We start from the raw sequence: 23,737 nt of genomic DNA on the forward strand, positions 1-23,737 counted from the left end.
GTGCGCCAAGGCCCTGAAAGCAGCCCCTACCTGACTATAACGGCCCGTGCAGGGGATGTCCGCCGACCTCAGGCACCCAGGATGGGCCTAAGAAGGGGAACCCCTGCTTGCTGCTGGTCTTGACTTCACTCCTCATTTCCCATTTCTGCGCTGCTCGCTCGTTGCCACCAACCGAGAGTCATCACATTACTGGCCATGTGTTGCATCGCACTGCAGAAAGGCTGAGAAGCCCCCAAAGACGGGCCCCCCGCGGAAATTAGACAGCCAATGCCTGGTCAGCAGGCGACACCGACTCAAATCGGCTTGGATGCCATCGTGCGCACAGTCACGGGCCGAGGGCAAGACGCATACGGATGGGCCAAACAAGCCCAGACACACAGTGTGGTGGAACGAGCCGATTTCACGCCTTGAAGCCATTGCGTGCTTGCTTTGATTGCTTCTCGCTCCAAATCGCGTACTTGTACAGGAAAGTCTGCAAGCATGCAAGCCTATCGTGCCCGGACCAGGTGGTGACAGGGAGACAGAGACTGCATGGGTCTACCGTGGAGATCGTGGCTAGCGTCACCCCAACAAGGCCTCAGTCCGAGATGATTCGAGTGATTCGAGAGGTGCCAAGTACGAGTACCGACGCGAAGCATTGATGGAATGCACAAGCCCGTGTGCTGCCCTAAGGCCTAAGGAGAGGAGCTGTTGCTCCCGACGAGTGGGATTCAGGTGTGCGCCGGTAGGCTAAATGGCCTTGTCCCAGAAGTTCTTACAAGTACAGCAACGCGCCCTTAGCACCGACCCGACAAGCACACGCTACTCCAGTAGTACGGAGTCCAGCACCGCGGATGTGGTTGTGATACAAAGTACTTGCATGTTGGTGCAGGTGGTATCACCATTACTGCCGGTCAATTGCCTTCGAGCCTGCAGCGGGAAGCGGTAGCTCGACAAACCCTTGCCTTTGAGGAGACGATGGTGTTGCATCCAAGTCGGTGATCCGGCGCCAGGCCCTGCAAGGTTGTCGACATCGTCTGAGACTCCCATCTTGTTGTTGACGGCAGCGCCATTTCCCTCCCCTCGTGATTCAGCCAGGCCTGCTTCTCTCGCTTGTTCTTCCCATTGCGACCAAGGGAACCGGCAAGAGGAGGAAAAGGGACAGGCTCGCTTCGACCTTTGCCCGCAATCGCATCGTTTCCTGAACCGCTTCTCTTTGTTCCATGATACTGTACGGAGCACGTACCTACAAGTACAGAACGACAAGCACGCACGCACGGCCAGGCTGGCTTGACAATTGCCCACGGCCTTATCCTCGCATCTAGCTCTCCCTGGTCATTCTGATCGGCTGGTCGCATTGGCTATATTGCTCCAGGTAATTAGACTGTGGAGACTGGCTGCGGATTCTGCAGTGGTCTAATTCAGCATGGCAGAACACTAGACCTCGCTTCACCACATCCCAGGCGGTACCCGCAGCTTTTGTTCATTTACACGAGAGCCCCCATTCCCGATCTTGCCTGTCTCTTTTACAAACTTGCATCTTTCCCCGCCATTACCACGCGCCTCCCAGCCAGAGGAATCGTGTGCTCTGCTGCGCGTCGTCGTGTTTGCTTCTTCGCTTTGCGGTTTCTATCACGGCCAAAGCGAGGCGAAAATCCGCGATTCGACCAGGGTCCCACTGGCAACCGGAATTCGCGAACGACAAAATCACTACCAGATTTCCTTTTTCTGCGATTGCGAACTCGCCGACGTAACCACCTCACACTCTCGACGTTTCAATCGAATTCTTGGAATCCCTGGAGTTTAGAATACAGCTGCACAGACTTAATTCCGTCCTTACATACGTTATTTAAAACATTTTGTCAGATGACGGAGTGGTAGTGTTTCGATTACCAGGGTTGGGACGGAACCTTTTTTTTTCTTCCTTTTTTTTCTAATCCAGGCGCCTTGGGGGAAATCTTACAGGATGAGGAAGTTCAACTTTTCCCGGCCGGCACGTAAGAAGCCGCAGGAGCCCCAGCAGCAGCAGCAGCCAATGCCCGTGATGCCTATGAGCAAAGCTCATAAAATCTTGGGTTCAACGCCGCTCAGTATCGACCCTTCTTCAATTCATGACGCCCCGCCGCCAACCGTGAGTGTTGGTATGTACGAAGACAAGACCCTAAGCGATCTGGATTTGAATCTGCGCCAAACAAGGATGACAAGAACTGATGATGATCGGAGAAAAGAGCGCGGACCGTCCCCTTCGAACCTGAGGCTGAGTGCCCTTACCGATAGCATGAACTTTGGGGGAAAGAATTCGTCCGGTACTCTCAAGAAAGCCCAGTCGTCTTCTACCATTAAATCTTGGCACGACAAATCAAAACATTCTCGTTCTCTTTCACGGCAAGCCTCGATTCCACTCATGAATACTGCCTTTTCATCAAACCCGCATGCTTTCCCCGATACCGACGAGTCTTCCAAGTTAAGAAAGAAGCCCCCCAAACTCGACTTTACTGCAATAGGACCGTCTCCCCGGTTATCAAGAAAAGAGCCGGACAATTTCAATCCCAGTGCATCTAGCAATTCGATAAAAACCCCGACGGTGTCATCTCCCTATTCTACTGTGTCCCATCGGCAGAGCGACCTACGCGGCATGTTCAAACGACGGACAAAGGACAGCTTCAGGTCTTTGGTGCCTGATGCCTCACCATCAAACGCTGGAGAAGCCCGCCGAATGACTACACAACTTTCAGACAACGGGCTCTCCACGTTATATGACCACTATGAGCAGATGACCTTCCGAAACGCTATGGATGATGACTCTGATGTCATGGGTAGCCCTGTCTACAAGAAGGACCAAACAGACGGTCGCGGCCAGGGTGAATCTGAATGGCGGGAACCGCAAGTACGACAGAATCTCGATTGGCTTCACAAGCCCCTCAATGAATCACACGAGTCGAAAAGAATGTCTCATTCAGAATACTCGTCGTCTCCAGGCGATGGTGCTAGAAGTGTTTCGAGCAGACATACTCGAACTTCTAGGGCTTCCAGGCAGACCGACAGCGGGCTCATCCAGGAAGCTGACTTTCATGATAAAAGCGTGTTGCTTTTGTCATCAGACTCGGAAGAGGACGAGGATGATGAAAAGTCCTCGACTAGAGACCACGTCCCTCTTCCCACACGACCATTACCGGAACCACCAAGTCACAGCCAGCCGAGATCGTCGCGATCACGACAGGTTTCGGGACATGAGTCAGGTGGGATGCAGAACAAGAAGGCAAGCTTCGCGCCATCTAACACCTACATCGCTATTCCTAGCGCCGAGCGAAAGCGACTGTCGCCATCTCCTTCTCGTCTGAACCCGCCCTTCAGAGATGGCTCCCGCGCTTCTTCGCCCAAACCCTCAGTTGGATCTACGAACTCGACACGGTCAGGCATGACGGGTCAGATCGGCTACGGCGCAGAAGACTCTGTTCCTACGACAGTTCTGCCAGCTCGTCGCCCATCTCAGGCGGAATTGGATCGTCAAAAGGCATTGGCAGCGCTAACGGGGCCCTCGTTGCGCCGGGAATCTGCGGCAACGTCATCAGACCAGCCCGATCACGAACCAACGCCACCACTGAGTCCATCCTCTGTCAACTTTTATTTACGATCCGCTCGGTCATCCATCGACGACTCGAATGGTCAAGGCCGCATTATGGCACTTACTCGTCAAGAGGAGATGTTGATATCAGCACTTCGCAAGAAGACCCAGGCAATGCGTGAGAAGTCACAGCTTGGTTCCGCTGGCAAACCCCAGTCGGATGGCCGTCAAGGCAGAAGACACGTCTCAAGTCCATCTCAAGTAATGGTGACGGACTCGATGCTCGACTTCGACTTTCCCGCGCCACCATCCCATGGTTCGAAACAACGACAATCGGGAGCGAGTTCGATGCTAAGTGCACCCATTACGGAGCATCAATTTGGCGAGGACGAGCCCTACCGAGCACCTTCTCGTTTGACTGCGGACACTGGATCCGAAAGGGCGTCTTTCGTCTCTTCCATTCGTGGCCCAGACGAATTTGGCGAACAGCAGGATGTCCTTGTGTATCTTGACCAAAGCAAGCACGCTAGTGGCCAATGGAGTCAGTCTGGAGGCGAAGGCCAGGCTCTTGACGAGGCGGCTGTGTCGTCGGGCTTTCACGCCGTTTCGTCGTGGGATTATCCAGAGGATAAGCGCACATCCAAGCTCAAGGGTAGAGCATCAGCCCGGCAGCAAATGCAAGCCGAGGTCATGTCTCCTTCTAAGCTTACTAGGCTCTCCGAAGACGGAAGCGAAGATGTGCCCCGACCAGACAGTCCGATATCTAATGATACGTTCCAGCCACGACAGCAACGTCGCGCTGTGCTCAACACAGCACGTCTCAGTGCCGTGGGATTCGTGCGAAGAGATCCTGAGATGGGGTGGTGGGGAGATGACGATTAAACGAACTACTCGCAACCTCGCTATTACTCTCATATGCACGCCTATGCTTTCTGCTTCTCGAAATTACGAACTGTTTTGCATTACCGCAAACTACAACAAAGTATCTTCTAGTTCATTACTACACCACACAATTTTTACGTCTACTACTACCTTTTAATTACTACTTTTCTTTTTATGTCGAACATTGCTATATATTGGGTTGGTTGTCACAAACTTGCCGGCAAACACAAGCAAGCTGATACCCGGAGCAAACTGCGTCATTGGAGGGAATCTTCTTTTGGCTTTTCCCCTTTTTTCTCTTTCTTTATCGTTTATTCATTTTCCACTCTTCTTATTTATCTATGCATGACAGGGGATAGAATGGAGCGAAACAAAAGAAACATCGGTTGGATTAATGGTTGGAGCAAGCGGGAAGGAAGGATGAGAGAAACGGCATGGAATGAATGGGTGTCTTGTGGGGGGAGTACGGGATTTCATGGTGCTCGCTCATATAACGTCAAACTTATGGTCTGCTCATGTGCAACAATTTTAACTATTCGAGGAAGAAAGTTGACGATTGGAATGAGAAATGTGAATTTTCGTGCTTCCAAAACTCTTGAACAAAATTGTGGATGAGATTTTGCGCTTTAAAAGAAGACGTGCTACGTAATTCTTCGTGAGTGACGGTGTGTGGTCTTTGTGGAACCATGTATTGTTGGCTGAAAGAGAGGTTCCACGTGTGTCTGCTTGCCCTGTTTCCTTTCCCATCTACGAACGCCCCTCTTCTCCTCATCTTATCTGCTCCCCGGTATTACCTTTGGTGATTATGAGTATGTAGAACCTTCGGGAGGCTGGGGGATCTTCTTGTTGGCGGGAGCGGCCATATATCTGTCATATCAAGTCAGTTATGGCGGTCAAGGAGAGTGCAAAATAGCTCAAGTGCCAGCCGCAACAAGACGGCGAATATGGGCAAATGAGGAAAGAAAAGGGGACATGTAAACCCACCTTCGCAGCTCAATCAAGACCATCTCCATGGTGTTTTCGCGCTTCCACTGGGCCAGGCAGGGCAGCTGCCTGGGATCGACGACGCCATTCTGGGGGTTGACGCAGGGGAGGTTGACCTGGCTGACGAATTGGATGGACGGGGGCTCGTCGGGGTATTTCTCGCCGCAGTGCATTTTGAGGCTGTAGATGCGGTTCTCGTGGGCAGACTGCAGGTGTATTGGAGGTTAGCTTTTCTGATTTACATGTTGAACTGATGGAGAGCGTATTGCTCTGCCGGACATCAACGCCAAGGGGGTGAAAGCAGGCTATTCATCTCTCGTCTTACACGACTCCTGAGCTCTGCAGGCCCAGAAGTGTATAAGAGGACGACAAAAAGCGTGTGTGGAAAACGAAAGCAGATGCAGTGAGTCAGCCTTACATGAGGAGGTCCCAGGATGGTTCCGTTCCAGTTGGACATGAGCAAGTCCTCTCCGTCCTCCAAGCCATAGCTGCAGGCTTCAGCTCCGAGACCTTTTTCGCCCTTTTCGAGCTCCTCCAGCAGGCGGAAGTTGCGCGGGACCTTGGCAGACATGGTTCCTGTTTTATGTTCCCTTTCCTTTTTTTTTCTCTCCTTATCGCCTCGATGAGTTGCGTGTGTGATGCTTTGCTGCTCGTCGTTGCGTGGCGCAGTAACCACCCGGTGACTCTCTCGTCTCTATGCGTTTATTTCTGTTTTTTTTTTTTTTTTCGATCGAGCGGATCTAGACGCAAATAGAAGATTCGATGTCGAAATATCGCAGTGTACTCGTATTATCGCAGGTTTTGTTTAGTATGGGATCACCGCTGTGCAGCTATTCCTGGCGCGGGGCAGTTTTTGTATGCCGAATCACTATTATGGAGAACAAGAATCAGGACAGTGAGTGATATGACGGAATGGTTCGGGGGTACCTGGTCGGAGGTACCCTGTCCTGTCTGCGGCTCAGCGGATTGTTAGTGCTCTCCATGGGATTTACAGCTGAATGGGTAAATGCCGGGAGCACCGAAGCTCTCCGAAAGCTGCAACCTGCAAGCATTTCCCGAAACGACAAATCATAGCCATCTACACCACTTGGTTCCTCGTACGACAGCACAAGTTTTTCCTTTTGTTTTCTCTTCTCTTGGCCATCTGCTGTCCTCCCTGCTTTGCTGCAGCTCAATTCGACATACCAGATACGCTGACACACAAGCACAAGCTGCAGCTCCAAAGCAAACCAGGGAGCAATCCGCAACTCTCGGCCACCGGCTAGCCCAAGCAGGCACTCGCATACACGCAGCCACACATTTTCCACGATGCCCTCATTGCCACCCAGAGCCGCCCTCCGAGCGGGCAGGAAACCCACGGCTCTCCTCCTGCGGCCACAATCTCGTCTTTCCTTCTCTACGACTTCTCGCACTCTCCTCCCCGCCAGCTTCTCGGGCACCAGTGGCAGCTTTGGTGGTCCTCTGCCTTCATATTTCCAGAAGCCTCGGCTGCCCGCCAACACCATTGTGCGCTTTGTGCCGCAGCAGACAGCATGGATTGTCGAGCGAATGGGCAAGTTTAGCCGCATTCTAGAGCCCGGATTGGCAATCCTGGCGCCCGTCATTGACCGGATTGCATACGTCAAGAGCTTGAAGGAGGTGGCAATTGAGATTCCTAGTCAGAGTGCCATTACGGCGGACAATGTGACATTGGAGCTAGATGGTGTTTTGTTTACAAGAGTGTTTGATGCGTACAAAGCTAGGTGAGTTGCATACTCCTTTACAGCTGAACTACTAGGTGCAAGATCCATACTAACGAGGAATGTGTTTCCAGCTACGGCGTTGAAGATGCCGAATATGCCATCTCCCAACTCGCCCAGACCACGATGCGATCCGAAATCGGCCAACTGACTCTCGATCACGTCCTCAAAGAGCGTGCTGCTCTCAACACCAACATTACCGCCGCAATCAATGAAGCCGCCCAAGCTTGGGGAGTAACTTGCCTTCGATATGAGATTCGGGATATCCATGCTCCAGGAGCTGTCGTGGAAGCCATGCACCGCCAAGTCACCGCTGAGCGCTCCAAGCGTGCTGAGATTCTCGAGTCCGAAGGTCAGCGACAGAGTGCCATCAACATCGCCGAGGGTAAGAAGCAGAGTGTCATCCTCGCTTCCGAAGCTATGCGTGCCGAGCGCATCAACGAGGCAGATGGTGAGGCTGAAGCCATCTTGCTCAAGGCCAAGGCCACTGCCGAAGGTATTGATGCCGTGGCTGCAAGCATTCTCAAGGGCTCTCACGGAGCCCAGGGCGCCATGAGCTTGACGGTGGCGGAGAAGTATGTCGAGGCCTTCAGCAAGCTTGCCAAGGAGAGCACGGCTGTTGTGGTTCCTGGAAACGTCGGTGACATCAGCGGCATGATTGCCACTGGTCTCAATGTATACGGCAAAGTCAGCGAGGCTCAGGCAAAGGTCTTGGCCAAGCAGCTCCTCCCATCATCTTCCAGCAGCGAAGCCGAGACCGTCACAGGGACGCCCTCTGAAGAGTTTGCCAACGAAAACAAGGGCGATCTAAAGGACAAGGTGCTGGAAAGCTTCAACCAGGTTGCCGAGAAGAAGTAAGGGGCAAGAGGACACCAAGCTGTATAAATCAAAGCACGAAACAATTTCTACAATTATCATAACGCATGGGCCAAATAGGGGCCACAGGATTACCTTCTAGACATGTGAAAAGGGTAGAAGAGAGAACGAGGGGAGTATGGAAGGCGTTGTTGGCCCACGTCACGACTGCACTATAGGGAAAGCGAAGATTTGGGCAGACACGGCGTTTAATGCGCGTTTTTGTTCGCATGTGTGTGGTTTTTCTTTTTTTATCTTTTTTCTTGGTTTTCCCCTCTCCCCTGTAAAAAAATCTCATCATACAACCATTTTTGCTATCTTTACTATTTGCTTATGCATCTTTTATCCTTTAGCTTGTAAAACTACAATGATAAAAAGGGGGTGGTGGAAGAGGCACATACGAAGATTGTATGAATAGGCGAATACCACTTTCCGTACTTAAGAGGCAGCTGAAAATTGAGAAATGTCAAATCATAGAAAGGAACAGAAAAGATACGTGAAGGTAATTAATGCATTAGAATCGCGTATATATATCTAATGGCTATTCGGGGGCGTCAAAGTCCGACACAGCCCCTCGATTTCTCCCAAGTATATAAGAAAAGAAAAAAAGGTATCATTTCAATTTCAATTTCCGTTCCACCAACATTGTATTCCATTATTATCATTACCAGATCATGTCCTTCACTCTCGTATATCGCCAACATCGGTCCGTATTTGCGGTTGATGGCTGCGTGTTTGGTACCCCTGAACACCACGATGAAGAAGCCCGTTTATAGAACAAAGGGGACGAGGGCAAGGAGGCCAACGAGGATGCTGGGAGCGACGATTGAGCCACCGCTGCCTCCGTTGCCTCCATTGCTGCCACCACTGCTGCTACCACTGCTACCGCCGCTGGAGCCGCCGTTGCTACCTCCGCTGCCGCCATTGTTTCCACCATTGTTGCCGCCGTTGGAACCACCATTGCCACCGTTGCTACCACCATTACCGCCACTGCTGCTGCTGCTGCTGCTAGAGGTGGTGGCAGGAGGCTGAGTAGGCTCAGGGAAGCTGTCTTGACTGGTAGTGGTAGCATCATCGCCGCCAAAGGGGTTCGACTCGGTAGAAGACGTAGCAGTAGGCTCAGGGTTGGGCGAGAGACTGTAGGTGGTTTGAGAACCGCTGGATCCTCCTCTGGAAGTAGTCTGGTCATCACCGCCATCGCCGCCGCTGCCTCCTCCGCTGCCACCGCCTCCTCCACCACTACCGATCCGGCATTTGAAGTCGGCCGTACATGTTTGTCCAGCATCGCAGTGATATCCATTGTGGCAGCAGACTGAACCAGTGGGCATACATTCGTCGTCGCACGCTTCGTATCCGGTAGGACAGCCGCCATCACCACCTCCGCTGCCTCCACCACCACCTCCACCTCCACCGCTTGAGCAAGTGCCCTTAGGTACACAAAACTCGCCACAAAGATCACGATCGCCCTCACAGCCCGTGGGAGGTCCAGTACAGACCTTGCCAACAGGACAACATCCGTCCGACTCACACGTGTAGCCGATATCGCAGTAGGCTCCCGAACCAAGTCCGCAGCAAATACCGGTCAGGGGCATGCAGTTGGAATCACAGGTAGTCATTCCGATGCCACAGCCATCGGAAAGGGAGTGGACGCCGAAGGGGGAATGGACGCCGAAGTCTGATGAACCAGGAGCGGCGACGGTGATGCCTCGACCACTGGCCTCGCCGAGGTTCATGGCCGCCAGCTTATCGGCGGCGGCGAGCCCAGCCGCAGCCAGGAGAAGAGTAGAGTAAACAGTCATAATGGAGAAGTGAAAGATGATGGTCGTGAAAGAATTGAGTGGACGACACACAATGTTGCTTGGCCAAAAGATTGCCTCGGACTCCAAGAGTGTTTAACGGCAATAGACGTGCAACAACCAGAGTTGAAGCAGGTTCTCAGCCGTCTTTATAGGCAGCTACGCAAAGCTGCAAAAAGGGACTCTCAACAATTTCCTTTTTCAAAACTCCTGCAGTAGCCCTGAACTTCTCATACACCCATTGGGGTTCAGAAGAAGCCATCACAAGCTAGCAGGCAATCCTGTCCAGGGGTCGAAAAACAAGCGACACTCCATCCAGCCTTGATTGGTGAAGCACAGGGACGGCTTGGAGTCATGGCAAGGCCCATGCCGGCACTAATCCCTCAGCCCATTTCGCCAAGTATTTCCAGTAGGGCAGAGGAAAGCTTATACCAGTATGCTGCGGTTTACTGGTGGCTTGAGCTACTGCCCATATTCATGCAGCCCAGCCAAGTGGCATTGCTTGGCCATTGAGTTATTGAGCAATGACACCCAAGTTGAGGAGGGTGGGTGGCTAATTCTTCCCGCTCCCCTCACATTGAGGCGGTCAGGTCTGCCTTGATGCGGTATGTTTGCCAGTGACAATAGAAAGTCGCGGTGACCAAGAATAACAATTGCCTCCCACGATGGGGTCCAGAGAGGGAAGGAAAATATAGAGCGGGGTCGATTCTTTCAGCTCGCAGGGACCATGTGGACGGGATGAGCAGTTCTGGGAATAGTGCGAGGCAACAGTTGGATGGTTTTATAGGATGTGAGACATGGGATCACTCTAGCCTCCATAATGCCAGCGATAGTCGGTTGTAGACCAGGGCTGGGCCAGACCGTTGCGGATGATCTCCCTATGAAGCAGCCCAATGGGTTGTGGATATACCCCAGCAATATTCCGGCACTCGCATCGTCAAGTTCTAGGCCTTGGAGAGTATTCACCGACAGACTGTCTCTCGATCTCGTTGCCTCCAGCAGCCATTGTCCTCAACTGGATGCGGATGTGCAGATGTTGGACTGATGACTCAATCTTTCGCTGTATACTTGGGCCGCTTCCGTTGATAGCATCGGCAGTAAATAGGCAAAATAATTCCATTGCTCAAGCCGGATGTCGCAGTGGAGACGCACTTAAGCTTAGCTACAAGACTAAGGCCAGCACAAGCCTCAGCCGACAGGCGCTCGCTAACCAGATCGTATATCGTATTTGCGCCAGTTGTGAATGGGTGCCCATGAGACTTGGTTTCCAGTGGCAAGCAGCAGGTGGCCATGGGGCTGAAATGTTCCTTATGCATCGACTGCAAGGCAAAACTCCATCGGGCTGGATCAGGCTCCGGTATAGAGGAGTATAGCTCGTAACCTGAGAGTCTCGGTTAAGTCTCCTGCTCTTGGATACTTTCGATGCTGTCTTTCGAATGTAAGTGAAGGTTGGTCTTTTTTCTTCATATTTAATTCTTGTAAGCTCTCCCGACTCGCCCACTCTTGACTTCTTTTTCCTCTCTGTCTCTCTCTCTCTCTTGAGCTCGGCATATAATTCCTCCTCCCTTACGGAGGGGGGCTAACTAGGATAATTGCGGCTGAAATTAGTCTGTCTGTGAGTTGTCAGCGACAATGAGGTCAGGGCAGTCTGCCTTGCATTTGCGCTAAAAGCAAAAGCAGACCGGTCGTTGCATTGGTTTCAACAGCTGCAAGCCAGAGTGGTCGAAAATCTCCTTCCAATTTCCTCAAGGCACAGCTCTGTATTGTTCTGTCACCCACATTGGCTATTTCGTAAAGTTATTAATATATCGGTACTTTTTTCGACACAATGATGAAGTAGTGGCGTGAGAGCGCGAGCAGAGCCTTCTAACCTGCCAATTTGAGATGCAAATCTGGTATACATGAGGCTACTAGTAGGTTTTAGATGGTCAGTGTAAATCGTACAAGAGTCCCTACAATGCCTTCACAAGCAAACGTAGCCTTGACGCTCTCTCCCTTCTTGGCATCCAGACGGACAAACATGATCTTGGTGCCCTCCATCCTTTTCACGCTTCCCCTCCAGAACCACAGGAGACGACCATCATCTCCTTCTATCACCAAAGTTGCCCACGGATTTTTTTTACACCAGGTCGGTATAATGTCATTGCTGTACCCCAGTACGATTCTGGTCACCCAAGATTGACAGGGTCCTGGCATGCTAGCGTCTTCCTTATCATCCTGGGCAGGAGTATAACTGGATATCACAGAAACCTGCAGGTGTAGCAGCGGGAATCCTGATAGCTGATTTAACATTTGATGCCCAAAGGGTGGGTTTCTGCTAAGCAACCGTTCAATGTGATAAAACTCCAATCCGGCAAGTTGCTTGATGGTCTTGATGCTTGCATCAGTAAGGCGCTTCATTTTTGCCGCGCCAATTCCTTCGACCTGTAGCAATTCCATTTCGGAGCCTTCCCATACTTTTGCATGAACGCTCCTGAGAACATCCAAGGTAACAGTGACTCCCCTGCCGTCTTCCCTCTCTCCAAGGATGTCGGCAATGCATCTCAATACACGATCCATCACGATGTAAATTCGGCCGCTGTCTCGCATAAGCTCTTTGCGACCATTGGCAGATATTTTGTTCGGCCATCCTCCTCGCGACAGATCAATCTGAATGAGCAAAAATACCTTCTGCCAAGGTTCAGTGACAGGCCCGTTGACTGGATAAGGGATTCCTGTATGATCGTTGATTTCTCGAAACAGATTCTTTTCCGCTTGTCTTATTGGGAAAGATCGAAACTCTGTTGCGCCGCACGCGGTCTGCAGCACCTTTCGTCGGTTGGGCGCTTTGTCAATTGCAGAAAGCGATCTAAGCGTGGGCAGTGAGAGCTGGTAGCGAAGTCTGATCTCGTTGTGTTTTGGTGATTCTATTTTCCCGACAGCGATTGGAGACGGTTTATTCGGCGCTTCTTGTGGCGGGTCATCTGCTGGAGTAGAAGGCGGCGCTCTCTGGTCAGCCTTGCGGTTTAAAGGCGTGAAGAAAGAAGCCATTGTCTTGCTCTTGGGCTTGATAATGGAGAGTTCAATCCAACTGGCTGAAGCACTCTAATAATGTGTAACAGGGTTTAATGAAACGCAGTAAATGTTGACAAATGGCGTGAAATAGTTCGAGTGAAGCAATGAAGAGGAAGGATCGCCAAAAGTTGGAAATGCGGAGAGATTCTCACATCTGTCTTTTGTTACAGGTGCCAAAGCTCAATGCCAGGCAGGCACCTCCTTCCTCATATTTGCTCTGTCTTGATGCTCCATCCACTCACCCTTTGCTCCTTCCATTGGGCGTTCCGAGGTACCCGTATCTTATCTTTGATAGGACACTTGGTTCTCCATGCAGATTGATAAATATATCGGTCTCTCCTCACACAAGCAATTGCCGCAATATCTTCACTCAGTCGGCCATCATAGAGATATCACTCAGACAATGAGGCTATTTAGCGCGTATAGGGGTGATGTACTTGCAAACTCTTGTCACAGTGGCTAAATTAGACAAGCACATCAGAAAGCACATCATTCAGACCTCAGCCTTTGAAGAATACAATTCAAACTATCAGTACTTGAGGAGAGAAAAAAGGACAACTTAGGGAGCGGCTTCATCATAGGGAAGATCGTAGCAAGACAAGTGTCTAGAGAATGGTGCACCAACCACCCGGGCTTCTCCTCTAGATGCTCCTGCGCACGCCAACATCATCCCAAGCCTTCCGAACCGTCTTGGCCACATCCTCGCCAAACTCCTTCTTGGCAACATCGACGGTAGCATCAGCGAATTGGAGAAACGTGGAACTCTCAGGCACCTTGCCGCTCCGCATCGTCTTCCACCAAATCTGGCCGGCCTTCTCCCAAGAGTAGCCGCCGAATGCCTTGGCGACCAGGTAAAAGGCCTTGTTGGGAATGCCAGAGTAGATGTGTACACCGCCATTGTCCTCATACATTGTGACATAGTCTTTCATGTTGTCGACTTGGGGATCTTTGCCCTACTCAAATTGTCAGTCTCGAATGATCTGGGGGATAACATTCTGCAACTCACAAATCGAGGGTCATCGTATGCTGTTCCAGGGGCTTTCATGCTTCGAAGAGCAACGCCTTTGACACCGGGAAGAATGCAGTCTTCGCCGATGAGCCAGTCGGCATTTTGCGATGTTTCATCCTGTACCTTTTGCTTTATCATGATGCCAAACACGTCGGAAATATGCTCATTCAAGGCACCTGGTTGTCCCTGGTAGTCGAGGGCGCTTGTGTGTTCAGTAACTGCGTGCGTCAACTCGTGCCCAATAACGTCGATGCAGCCAGTAAAGTTGCTGAGGAACTCGCCGCCGTCTCCAAACACCATTTGGCGTTCTTCCGAGTCCCAAACTGCCCTCGTGTTAGCCAGTGCAATAGGTTGGGGTTGAAGCAGGGCTATCGATCAAACACTTACAAGCATTCTCATACTGTTGACCAAAATGGACAGAGCTGATAACATCCATGTTTTTGTTGTCAATGGAGTTCCACTTAAACTTGTCTTTGTAAAATTCCAAAACTGTTCCGACATTGTCATATGCCTGATTGACAGTCTTGTCTTTGGCCGCCTTGTCGCCCTCAGCCCGAACGAGCTTACCAGGCAATTGTCTCTCGCTTGAGGTATGCTCTGCATCGTAGATTGATCGCTGTGGCGCATCTTTGCCGAGTTTTGCTACTTCTGCCGCGATCTGAGCCCCTTCTTCACGATGCTTTGCTCGTGACTCAAGGTGAAGGGTATGTTCTAGGTCTCTCGCAGCGCGTGCTCGAGCTTCCTCGTCCACGTGCTCCGATTCTGATATATGGCGAAGGACATGGGCGGGAACAAAGGGACGAGTGGGAGGTGGAGCGCGGCTGCTGCGTCGGCTCTGTATCACTGCCTCGATGTGGCTCTTGCGTTTGGCAGTAAAGGCGTGATGAGACTGAAGGGCAGCTCGAGCAGCTTCACGGATGGTGTCGGGATTGTGAGAGGATTCACCAATGGCCTTGAGGAGGTGAGGAGGGACGATGTAGCAGCGATAGGACATGGTGGAGATGTTGAGATGGTAACGTTATGATAAAAATAATGTGATTCCAGGAAATATAACACAATACCACAGTAAGCCGGTGATTGTAGTGATGATGATAGAGTGTGTGTTGATGTGCAGAGATGCAGGTTTGCGTTGGGATATGAAAAGCAGAACCATGATCCTGAGATGCTCTTTCCCTTTTTATATCAAAATGCATCTTGTCAACTACGAGAGACGATGGTTGTGCCTTCCACAGCTGATGAGATGCTCGAGCCACGTCATATCAGTCACATTGTATCTTTGTTCAAAGACAGCAGGAATGTGCAACACTCGCAAGATCGAACTAATAGAGTTTTATTCGTGAGAACCTCACAAGAGCAGAAAAGTTTTCGTTTGTAAGTCTCTTTGGAGTAGAATTCCCGAAGAGGGGGATGTGACGTTGGACAGAGTCATTATATAGATGCGTTCGAGTGTTTCAAGCAAGTGAAATCATAGCGCAGCTGTTTAACAATATTCACTGTGTCCGAGATGAATAGCAGGTCTCCTACCAGGAGTATGAGCACACTCAGCTGAGACTCTCCCGCTATGGCGATGATAGCGAAGCATGGCAACATATAATGGAAGTTTGCGGCTGCCACAGCTTTTACATACCTCCCAGCAAGGCTCAGTCACGACATTTCTATACCAGATACTAATTGTCGACACTATCAATATCGTCAATTTGTGCCTATACGTGTGCTTAAGACACCAAATGTGTATGTACATCTTGGAGAAGCAATACACACTCTCTACCAAGAAACCACTATGAATCTACGAACTACCATTCCATAATTTATGCTTCTTATGGATGGACATGACATCTATAAAAGTAAAAACTTCATTCCAAATGGCATCTCACCCAAAACAGCGACAAGCCATGTGCAACCGTCACGTCAAAAGCCAAGTCGCGTCACTCAAAACCGCAATCATGGGCAGCTCAGCTCACAACAAAGTAACACTCTACCAACGTAGTCAAAAAGTCCCATTCTAGGAAACAAATAGCGAGAGATAGAGAGACAGTAGAAGGCTAAGCACCTTCGAAAACCACAGCTGAAAAAGCTCCATGACTCAGAACTCACGTCTCTGCGCGCTCATTCGTTGCATCTCCCCAAATGTTTCGGCAGCTAGTGCTCAAAGTAACTCATGGGGGAAACTACAGGCTGCTGGCTCGCTTAAAGGCTTCAATGAGTGAGGATGAAAAAAAAGGTAGCCAAGCATTGGCATTGGAAGAGGCCAAGCCGGACTCGGCGCCATCAGCTTGTGCGAAAAGGCCGAGCTCAATTCGAAGCAGCCCAAGATAGCTTTCAGGTACCTATAGAGCTAGGTAGAGGCAAAACCACGGCGTTCTCCGTACCTTAGCACCTCGATCGAGATAGCAGGTACTGGTACCTGCATTGGCGGAATAAATGCCTCTTATCATCGGCGCGGCAATGAAGTGCCATCTCGCGTTATCTCGTCTTGGGGAGGTGCTTGAAATAACGTGTACTTGACGGCCTGCCCAAGTAGCAATACGAGCAATTTCATGGCAACACAACTTCAGCTGCATTCACCTAAACAGAACCAAAAGAAGAAGAAGAAGAAACAATCCACCGCCAATGACACCAATTGACAGTCTCTATCTCCTTCATCATGCACAGCATCACTCATTCATGCAACCATCTCTCCTCCCACGCGCCCAAGTCGCACTACCCTCATTTCCGCATAGCACCACCCAAAAACCCACCACCAGCACTCACTCACACTCGATAGCTTCGTCCCCCCAGTACCAGTACAGGTACCAGTGTAACAGTAATAACAAAACCACCCATTTCTCTCTTGCCCAATGCAGCCAAGTACGCGTTTAGCCCATGGAAAAGGAGGTGGTCGCATTGACTTGTCGTGAGTAATCGCACGTAAAAGAGAGAGAAAAAAAATGCTGTAAGCAGAGCAGAGGGCTTACTCGTATCGCGAGACTCTTGCACGTTTCATTGTTCATGCACGTAATTTACTTCTTCACCGTTGTAATCCAAACCAACCAACTCCCACAACGGGCATGAGATTCAACGCCCTCTGTACTCGTAACAATTCATCTCAATTTCTCCATCTCCCTCACCTCATCCAACACGAGTCCAGTTCACTCAACTCACCTCATCCACACCCATGCCCTCTCGTATCGTATTACTCGATCACCAACGCACAGGCCCCTTCAACGCCCATGCCTCCATGTCCTCTCCAGTTGTCACGAACCATCATCCCATCCCCCGTACACGTACCATGCAAGCAAGGCCCCAAACACAAATCCGCCGCCCCAAAAGCCCGCAAACGCCTCCCAAGCTTGGCAGGCACCGAAAGGAAATGAAAGCCCCCAGACCCTTGCATCGCATCGTCCGCTTCGGGCCTAACCAACTGCGCCTATGCGCGGGGAGGCACCAACTAGCAGCCACTAGCTGCGTCTGGGTGTAATTAATGGCCCGGGACGGAGTAGCAGTACCCCGTATTCACAGCAGATGGCAATTTGACACGAGTATGGGGGGATGGAGAAGAGACAGCCAAGCGAAGAGAGTTATGATACCCGACTCTTGGCTGTTAGTAACACTTTGCTGTTGGTAACAGAATCACACATGGAGAAAGGCAAGGGTAAGATGTAATCAAGGTTTCTCTCATTTTTGTAACGTCCTTCTACAAATAGGCAGCGTCCCAATCGGGCATGCGCCGGGAAATACATGATCCAAAACAGGCAATAACAAAACATCAAAAGAGGATATCAAACCAAAAAACAAAAACACCAACGGCAAAAAAACAATCATCGATCCTGTTCTCTTCATCAATCCAAGCAAACGTCATTACCCGAAATCGGCTCGGCGGGAAGAAGAGCAGACCTCCCCCATTAAAAAAAAAAAAATCATTATAGGCGTTCTCGTCCAGAAGTAATTTGCAGTGAATAGGAATAAAAGGAAATTGGGTGGAATATTTCGGTCGAGTGAATACGACTTGCCACAGATTTTGGTGTCCGTTGCCAGAATGTACAATTGAACAAGAAAAACGGCGGCTTGTGTAAAAAACCCGAATTTGTATAGTATTAGCTTGGTCCGCTCTCTTCTCCGCACGCAAACGATCTGCCCCATCTACATGCTTTTCATGCCCGCAACAATAAGTACATTCCTAAAAAGCAAAACAAAAGGGGAGTGTGACTTGAGGGTCCCGTTTACAGGAGGAACTGAGCAAGGGCAAGGCCAGCACCAACAGCGAAGACGCTGCCGAGGGTAGCGGCGGTGCGGGCACCAGCGCTGCCGGGGACGGTGGGAGGCTTGGTGGGCTGGACAGAGCCGGTGGAGGAGACGGTGCCGTTGCTGGCGCTGCCACCGCCGGAGCTCTTGGTAGGAGCGGCGGTGGAAGAAGCCAGGGTGGTCTGCTCGGCAGTGGTGGTCTGCTGCTCAGCGGCGGTGGTGGAAGCAGGGGCCTTGGTGGAAGAAGCAGGAGCCTTGGTGGAGGAGGAAGAACCCTTGGTGGAGGTAGGGGCAGCGGTGGTGGAAGAAGAGTCGCTGCTGTCATCGCTGCCGTCTCCGAGAGAGACCTTGATGCTCTGCCAGGAACCGCTGTGGTCGCCGTAGATGTACTCCTTGACGCTCTTGGAGGTAGGGGCATCAGCACCGGCGTAGTCGACAATGGAGATGCTCTTGTAGTAGCCGAGGAAGGGAGCCTTGGAGAAATCGGTGTAACCACCAGCCCACTCGACGGTGCCCTGGGGAGCATCCTTGCGACCAGCGACCCAGGTTCCGAGCTTGACCTGCATGGGGGTCTGGGGAAGGCCGGCAGCACCGCCCTCGGCGTTAGCAGCAGTGAGGCTGCGGACGACGTTGTTGTCGATCAGCCAGTTGACACCAGCAGAAGTCCACTCAACAGAGTAGGTGTGGAAAGATCCCAGAGGGTTGGAGACGGGGTGGAAAGCACCACGGTCGTAAGTAGCGGTGTTACCCTTGCTGAAGTAGTTGGTCTGAGCCTGGGCGTTGTCACCGCCAACCCACTCCCAATCGATCTACATCATCACAGTTAGTCATACTGTCACATTTCGACATTGGTAGCAAAGAATGGAAAGCAAACATACCTCGTCAAGATCGTCGGACTGGAGAACGGCAGAGGTGACGATACCGGCACCGGCGGCGGCCTGGACAACGACATCGATGCGGCCGAAGAAGATGTACTTGCCAGTGCGGATGGTAGGGGCCTCCTTCTCGGTGCTGATGGAGAAGACAGCACCGTTGCCGTTGTACTTGAGGGTGGTGCCGGGAAGGCTCTCGAAGTTGCCACAGGCGCCCTTGGTGAAGTCACAGTCGCCGTCGTTCTTTCCGAAGGCAGGGTCGTTAGGGCAAGCTGTGAGGTTTGTGTTAGTTGGCTATGGAGTGACATATCTCATAATCCGTGCTGGAGAAATGAGATGCCCCTTTCGAAATTCACTTACTCTTCTCGAGAGGGTTGCAGTCCGTGGAGGTCTGGGCAGACACCAGGGTGGAGGCGGCAAGAGCCAGAGCAGCGGTGGTGAAGGTCTTGGAAAGCATGGTTGCAGATGATTATACGATAGCGACGGATTGTCGAAAATAAATAAATAACCGGATTGACGGGTGGAAAATGTGCAAGTATAAGACGGTCGAAAGATATTATTAACCTATGCAGGATTATGGCTGCAAAAACCAAGCGATAGTCGGTCAATCCGAAAGGCTGGTAGCGAGAGACTGCGCAAAAGAAAAGACGCGGGAGGGGACTCGAGGAGAAGTTGAGGAAGCTCGAGAGGCTTTTAACGAGAAAGTGTGATGACGATTAAAAGGGACGAGAGGAAAAAAGAGAGGAAAAGAGAAGGGAAGGCTAGGCTGGTGGTGAGTGTCTTATTATTCTTTTTCCAAGACACACCTAGAGAGAAGGGACGCCGACTTGAGAGGCTTTGGAGGAACCTCGAGACCTTCCAGGGGTCCAGGCCCCCTGCTGTGGACCCTTGTCTTGGCGGAGGCAGGGGATCCATGTCAGCTTTTCGTACGAGTACAGTACATGGCGCCTATCTTTGACTTAGCCCCCTGCATCTGTTCAGACTGTTCTTCGCCTCCCCCTGTCCGTCATGGCGCGCTGCTGCGGTGGCCAACCAGGCTGAGTGCAGTCCGATACGACGCCTGAAAAGATCCCAGCCCAGCCCAGCCCATTGCCAGCGCTGTTGTCCTCGTACAGTAGGAGAGAGAGCCCCCAAAGCCCCAAGAACTGTCCTCGGCTCCATGGGTCCGGCTGGTGGAGAGCCCGCCCAAAAAAAAAAAGTCGCCCACCGTTCTGGACCCCCAGTCAGTGCCCAGGTGGCGTTCAACTGTATGGCTACTGGCGTTTAGACAGCGACAGCAAAAGAACGAGGTACGAGGTGTTACTCGCCCGCCAGTCATCGCAGCTGCGGCTGGCCTTGTACCGGTACTCCGCATCGTATTGCTCGATTGATGCCATTTCCGACTTTCCGGTAGCCTAATCGGGTCTCGTGTCTCCTGCCTAGCCGCCCATTTTCCTGCCAGAAAACTGCAGCCAACGTGGTGGCTTGCCGTTATCAGCCGTTTTGTACGAGTACTCGTACATCCGACGCTCATACGAGTGATGCTGTTGCTCTGGTACGCGTAACGAGCGGTGCAGTTGCAGCAGCACCCACACATTAGACTCGTATTTTAATCAGCTTCCGCGTGGTAGTGAATGGGAGAGACGCTTCGTGGCCTGTGACAGTACATGCACTTTGCAATACTGTACAATACGTCACTTAGGAACCAATTGATCGAACGGTCAGTCCATGACGCCGACGCGCAACACGATCGCAAACAAATCGCACAGAATAATAATCGCACCGTCAGCTCACACGATGCCCTGTGCTCCGTTTCGGTCCGTTGGCTGTCAATCACGATAATCACAAAGAAGGATGTGCGCTCTTTCGAAACCGCCGTTGGGATCGCTGCTACAGGACCTGCTGCTTTAGGGAGGTTACATGTACTCTTACTGTACCTACATGCCCAGCCCAGGCACAGCGCCTCAACCTGACGCCTGTACCGGTACAAGTTAGAGACCCTGCTTGTACTGGTACGTCATTGGCTCCGGCCCCTGGATGGACACGACTATCGAGCTGCAGGGTCCATCTTCGGGTACAGCAGCGAAACAAAAAGCACGGCCAACGATACGGCGTTGCTCAGGCCGTTGACAGCTGTGTGTCACAGTGCCCGAGATGGGATGCGCGATGGATCGTCCAGAGCCGCAGAAAAAAAAAAAAAAAAGGAGCTCGAGTCTCGAGTTTCGAGCTTGTTGCCACCATCTCCAAAACACCGTCCGAGCTGATATCCAGTACACGGAGTATAAGCACCGTGCCCTTCCTCGTCTTCCTCATCGTCGCTCGTACCACCAAAAAGGTGCGTACCGATCACCCGCAAAAAGTACGAGTACAGGTACCGCTACATGGGGCTCAGAGTAAGCTGCTGGTCGGAAGCCCCATCCAAAGTCAGGTAACCAGCCTCAATCGGCCAAGCGGCCTCGGCATGGTGCTACCTAGTCAAATCCACCCCCAAGATGCCATCAATCAAATCACTTTCCTCTCCAGACTTTTGCGAGCCCTTTGTGTGCCGTAATACACCAATCTCAATCTACTCTGTATCTATGGGTGACCCAAATCTACATCTCATATCTCTCTCCTCTAATGCATGTCCCGTCGTTTTCGTGCATGTGTGTCGCCATGTCACCAACGCTAAGCCCAGCCTCCTCCCTTCTGCCCATTCTTCGACTCGCCTTCTTTTCTGATCTGATCTCTGATCCGATCCCCCTCGAGAGCCCCTCAAATGCCCCTCAGGAGACTTTTTTTCTCCGCCGGGGCTGCCAAAGCGTCATGTCACTAGTAACAGTAAAACGCCTTGGCTGAGATCGTTGCTGTCATGGATTGTATATTGGATGTAAAGTGTCTGTAACACGGTCTGGGTCTCACAAAAAAGATTGAAAAGCGCAGATGACTCAATCGGAAACTCCTCCTCCACAGCGCCAATCCCATCCAACCTCGTCCAATCTCAGACACAGCGGGATGCCGTGGATTCTGCAGCCCGATGCTACGAAGTTGCCAGCTCCGATTACTCGCCCAATAGCCTTACAGCACAGCAGAGCAGCTTACAAGGCCCAGCCTCTCTCTCTCTCTCCTGCCCCTCCACACCCTTTTCTTCTTCCCTTTGTCCCTTTTTTTCTCCGTCTTGTTCTTTTTTTACTCAAATACGGAGGGCGGTACCTCACGAGAGCCCGCAAACACGAGAAAGTCGGTGCTTGGCATCTGTACTTGTACATGTACCCGCACAGGGAGCCTGGAGGTGCTGTCACCCATGACAACATCGATGTACTCATACTTGTACCGGCATCCATGATCGATTCCGAGATCACGGACCAAAAATAACGGACAGCACATGAAGGGAACGAGTCCAGGGCCCAGGTCGCCAACTCAGTCCCCGTGACCCGAGTCGCTCCAAGCCTTGAACTGAACTCTTGTGCCGACTTCCTCAGCTGCTCTGTTGGCCACGGCACTCCGGCACCGTCGCCGTCCAGTGCTAGCCCGGCGGGATGGGGCGGCTTCGTATTCACACGTATATTGCGTATTGAGAGTTGATAGGTGAGGTACTGTACTGTACCTACTGTACATACATACGAGCATTATCTCTCTGCTTTTTTCTTCTTCAATCTACAGCAGAAAAACAGTGGGCTGTAGCCGCGGGGCTGTGCTGTGCTTGCAAGCCCTTTTCCGAGTCCCCATCCAATGCCATGCGGCGCTTTGTGTGACCCCGGCGCGGCGACTACCGAATTCGGCCGTGCCAGAGCGTCTATTGTCTGTTGTTTTAAATTACTCCTTGGCAGTCTCTTCTCTCGTCCACGGCGTTTCTTGGCCCATTGACGTCGACACCAGGTGAGTGATCATGACATACGAAGTGTGTTCCAAGGGAGGCCGATACTATCCTCTTTGGTCTTCTTTTGTTTTACCATTTTCCTTCTGTCTCTCTCTCATTTTTAAGCTCTTTTGTTAGTGCTTCGTGCTTGTTTTTAGCCTCCGGATCCATCTTCGGAGTCTGCCGTAGCTGTGCCACTCTGCACTTACTCGGTGTTGCTCATCTGACGGTCTCAAAATTTCCCACCTCCGGGCACATGCACTCATCTAGCCTCCGAAGCGATCGTCGCATTGACACGAGATTATCGAGGCAAAAAGAAGAAGAGAAGAATTTTTTTAGAGAGAGAGATACGGGGAATCCCGTTGCGCTAGTTCGGCCTTTTGCCTGCATCATGAGTTTCAATGTTTCTATATTTACTCTTTGCGCAAGCAAGTAGCATCACGTTCGTGGCCCGGCTAGGCTGCAAAGGGGACTCTTCGCTGTTAAGCCTCCTCTCCCTGCAGCCAAATGTCCGGACGCATGTGAGCCTTTTCTTTGCTGACCATGTAGTTGTACAAGCACCCGTACGAGCATTAACACCATACCTGCATGTACGAGGCACTACTGTCGTCGTAGGGCGTCCTTATCGTTTCCAAACCCGTCAAAACTCCAGCAGCAGATAAATGCCGTGGCTTTGGGTTCCCATTGGCAACCTTCACCACATCATTTTTTGCCCAGGTGCTGCTTCGGCGTTTCGGTTGTGCTCTCGTATTCATTTCTAATACGGCCTCACCGCTGAGGGCCCGGGCATTGACTCTTACCCATGGCTTACTTTGCACCTACTGGGTGACAGGTCGCCCTTTGCACGGTCGGGCATGGCCGCATATGGCAAGATCCTGCGTCGACAGCGGCTCTCGTCCAGCGGATGGGGGGTGGAAAAGGGAAGAAAAGAAGAAAAGAAGGGGAAGAAAAAAGCCCGGTTGTC

At 51.5% G+C, this 23,737-nt stretch overlaps 8 protein-coding genes across 8 annotated transcripts; 4 read left to right on the forward strand and 4 right to left on the reverse strand.

The window, feature by feature from the left end:
* Window positions 1-1,945: 1,945 nt before the first annotated feature.
* M431DRAFT_479987 (hypothetical protein) lies at window positions 1,946-4,426 on the forward strand (the record flags this gene model as incomplete). The annotated part of the gene is made up of 1 exon (XM_024915824.1): window positions 1,946-4,426. One exon carries the CDS (start codon window positions 1,946-1,948, stop codon window positions 4,424-4,426), a length of 2,481 nt encoding a protein of 826 aa, XP_024775951.1.
* An 87-nt stretch (window positions 4,427-4,513) lies between these two features.
* On the forward strand, window positions 4,514-5,529 carry M431DRAFT_371883 (hypothetical protein). The gene is made up of 2 exons (XM_024914645.1): window positions 4,514-5,281; window positions 5,471-5,529. Exon 1 carries the CDS (start codon window positions 4,601-4,603, stop codon window positions 5,039-5,041), a length of 441 nt encoding a protein of 146 aa, XP_024775952.1. The 5' UTR covers window positions 4,514-4,600; the 3' UTR covers window positions 5,042-5,281; window positions 5,471-5,529.
* On the reverse strand, window positions 4,932-6,466 carry M431DRAFT_506021 (hypothetical protein). Its single transcript, XM_024918743.1, has 3 exons — window positions 5,829-6,466; window positions 5,411-5,616; window positions 4,932-5,293 (listed from the first exon to the last, which is right to left on the reverse strand). Exons 1-3 carry the CDS (start codon window positions 5,979-5,981, stop codon window positions 5,230-5,232), a joined length of 423 nt encoding a protein of 140 aa, XP_024775953.1. The 5' UTR covers window positions 5,982-6,466; the 3' UTR covers window positions 4,932-5,229.
* Window positions 6,467-6,718: 252 nt separating this feature from the next.
* Window positions 6,719-8,007, forward strand: M431DRAFT_81683 (hypothetical protein; the record flags this gene model as incomplete). The annotated part of the gene is made up of 2 exons (XM_024923066.1): window positions 6,719-7,152; window positions 7,224-8,007. 2 exons carry the CDS (start codon window positions 6,719-6,721, stop codon window positions 8,005-8,007), a joined length of 1,218 nt encoding a protein of 405 aa, XP_024775954.1.
* Window positions 8,008-8,498: 491 nt separating this feature from the next.
* M431DRAFT_111064 (hypothetical protein) lies at window positions 8,499-9,803 on the reverse strand (the record flags this gene model as incomplete). The annotated part of the gene is made up of 2 exons (XM_024911784.1): window positions 8,499-8,914; window positions 8,990-9,803. 2 exons carry the CDS (start codon window positions 9,801-9,803, stop codon window positions 8,775-8,777), a joined length of 954 nt encoding a protein of 317 aa, XP_024775955.1. The 3' UTR covers window positions 8,499-8,774.
* Window positions 9,804-10,547: 744 nt separating this feature from the next.
* M431DRAFT_371877 (hypothetical protein) lies at window positions 10,548-11,261 on the forward strand. The gene has a single exon (XM_024914644.1). The coding sequence runs from the start codon at window positions 10,694-10,696 to the stop codon at window positions 11,171-11,173; it is 480 nt and encodes a 159-aa protein (XP_024775956.1). The 5' UTR covers window positions 10,548-10,693; the 3' UTR covers window positions 11,174-11,261.
* A 459-nt stretch (window positions 11,262-11,720) lies between these two features.
* On the reverse strand, window positions 11,721-14,857 carry M431DRAFT_82169 (hypothetical protein; the record flags this gene model as incomplete). Its single annotated transcript, XM_024923128.1, has 4 exons — window positions 11,721-12,686; window positions 13,514-13,807; window positions 13,861-14,186; window positions 14,251-14,857. The coding sequence occupies 4 exons, from the start codon at window positions 14,855-14,857 to the stop codon at window positions 11,721-11,723; spliced, it is 2,193 nt and encodes a 730-aa protein (XP_024775957.1).
* A 2,819-nt stretch (window positions 14,858-17,676) lies between these two features.
* Window positions 17,677-19,721, reverse strand: M431DRAFT_15000 (glycoside hydrolase family 16 protein). The gene is made up of 3 exons (XM_024912807.1): window positions 19,317-19,721; window positions 18,963-19,228; window positions 17,677-18,893 (listed from the first exon to the last, which is right to left on the reverse strand). The coding sequence occupies exons 1-3, from the start codon at window positions 19,411-19,413 to the stop codon at window positions 18,063-18,065; spliced, it is 1,194 nt and encodes a 397-aa protein (XP_024775958.1). The 5' UTR covers window positions 19,414-19,721; the 3' UTR covers window positions 17,677-18,062.
* Between the last annotated feature and the right edge of the window lie 4,016 nt (window positions 19,722-23,737).

Source organism: Trichoderma harzianum (genome assembly GCF_003025095.1).
Source record: "Trichoderma harzianum CBS 226.95 unplaced genomic scaffold M431scaffold_4, whole genome shotgun sequence".
Taxonomy (NCBI): Eukaryota; Fungi; Ascomycota; class Sordariomycetes; order Hypocreales; family Hypocreaceae; genus Trichoderma; species Trichoderma harzianum.

Coding starts and splice junctions, on each gene's coding strand:
- M431DRAFT_506021 (XM_024918743.1), bottom strand. CDS start 5,981: ATGTCTGCCAAGGTCCCGCGCAACTTCCGCCTGCTGGAGGAGCTCGAA. Junction 5,617..5,828: donor CCATCCTGGGACCTCCTCAT/GTAAGGCTGACT, acceptor ATACACCTGCAG/TCTGCCCACGAGAACCGCAT. Junction 5,294..5,410: donor GTCTTGATTGAGCTGCGAAG/GTGGGTTTACAT, acceptor TTGATATGACAG/ATATATGGCCGCTCCCGCCA.
- M431DRAFT_371877 (XM_024914644.1), top strand. CDS start 10,694: ATGGGTTGTGGATATACCCCAGCAATATTCCGGCACTCGCATCGTCAA.
- M431DRAFT_15000 (XM_024912807.1), bottom strand. CDS start 19,413: ATGCTTTCCAAGACCTTCACCACCGCTGCTCTGGCTCTTGCCGCCTCC. Junction 19,229..19,316: donor CTGCAACCCTCTCGAGAAGA/GTAAGTGAATTT, acceptor CAAACCTCACAG/CTTGCCCTAACGACCCTGCC. Junction 18,894..18,962: donor AGTCCGACGATCTTGACGAG/GTATGTTTGCTT, acceptor GTGATGATGTAG/ATCGATTGGGAGTGGGTTGG.
- M431DRAFT_371883 (XM_024914645.1), top strand. CDS start 4,601: ATGTCGAACATTGCTATATATTGGGTTGGTTGTCACAAACTTGCCGGC.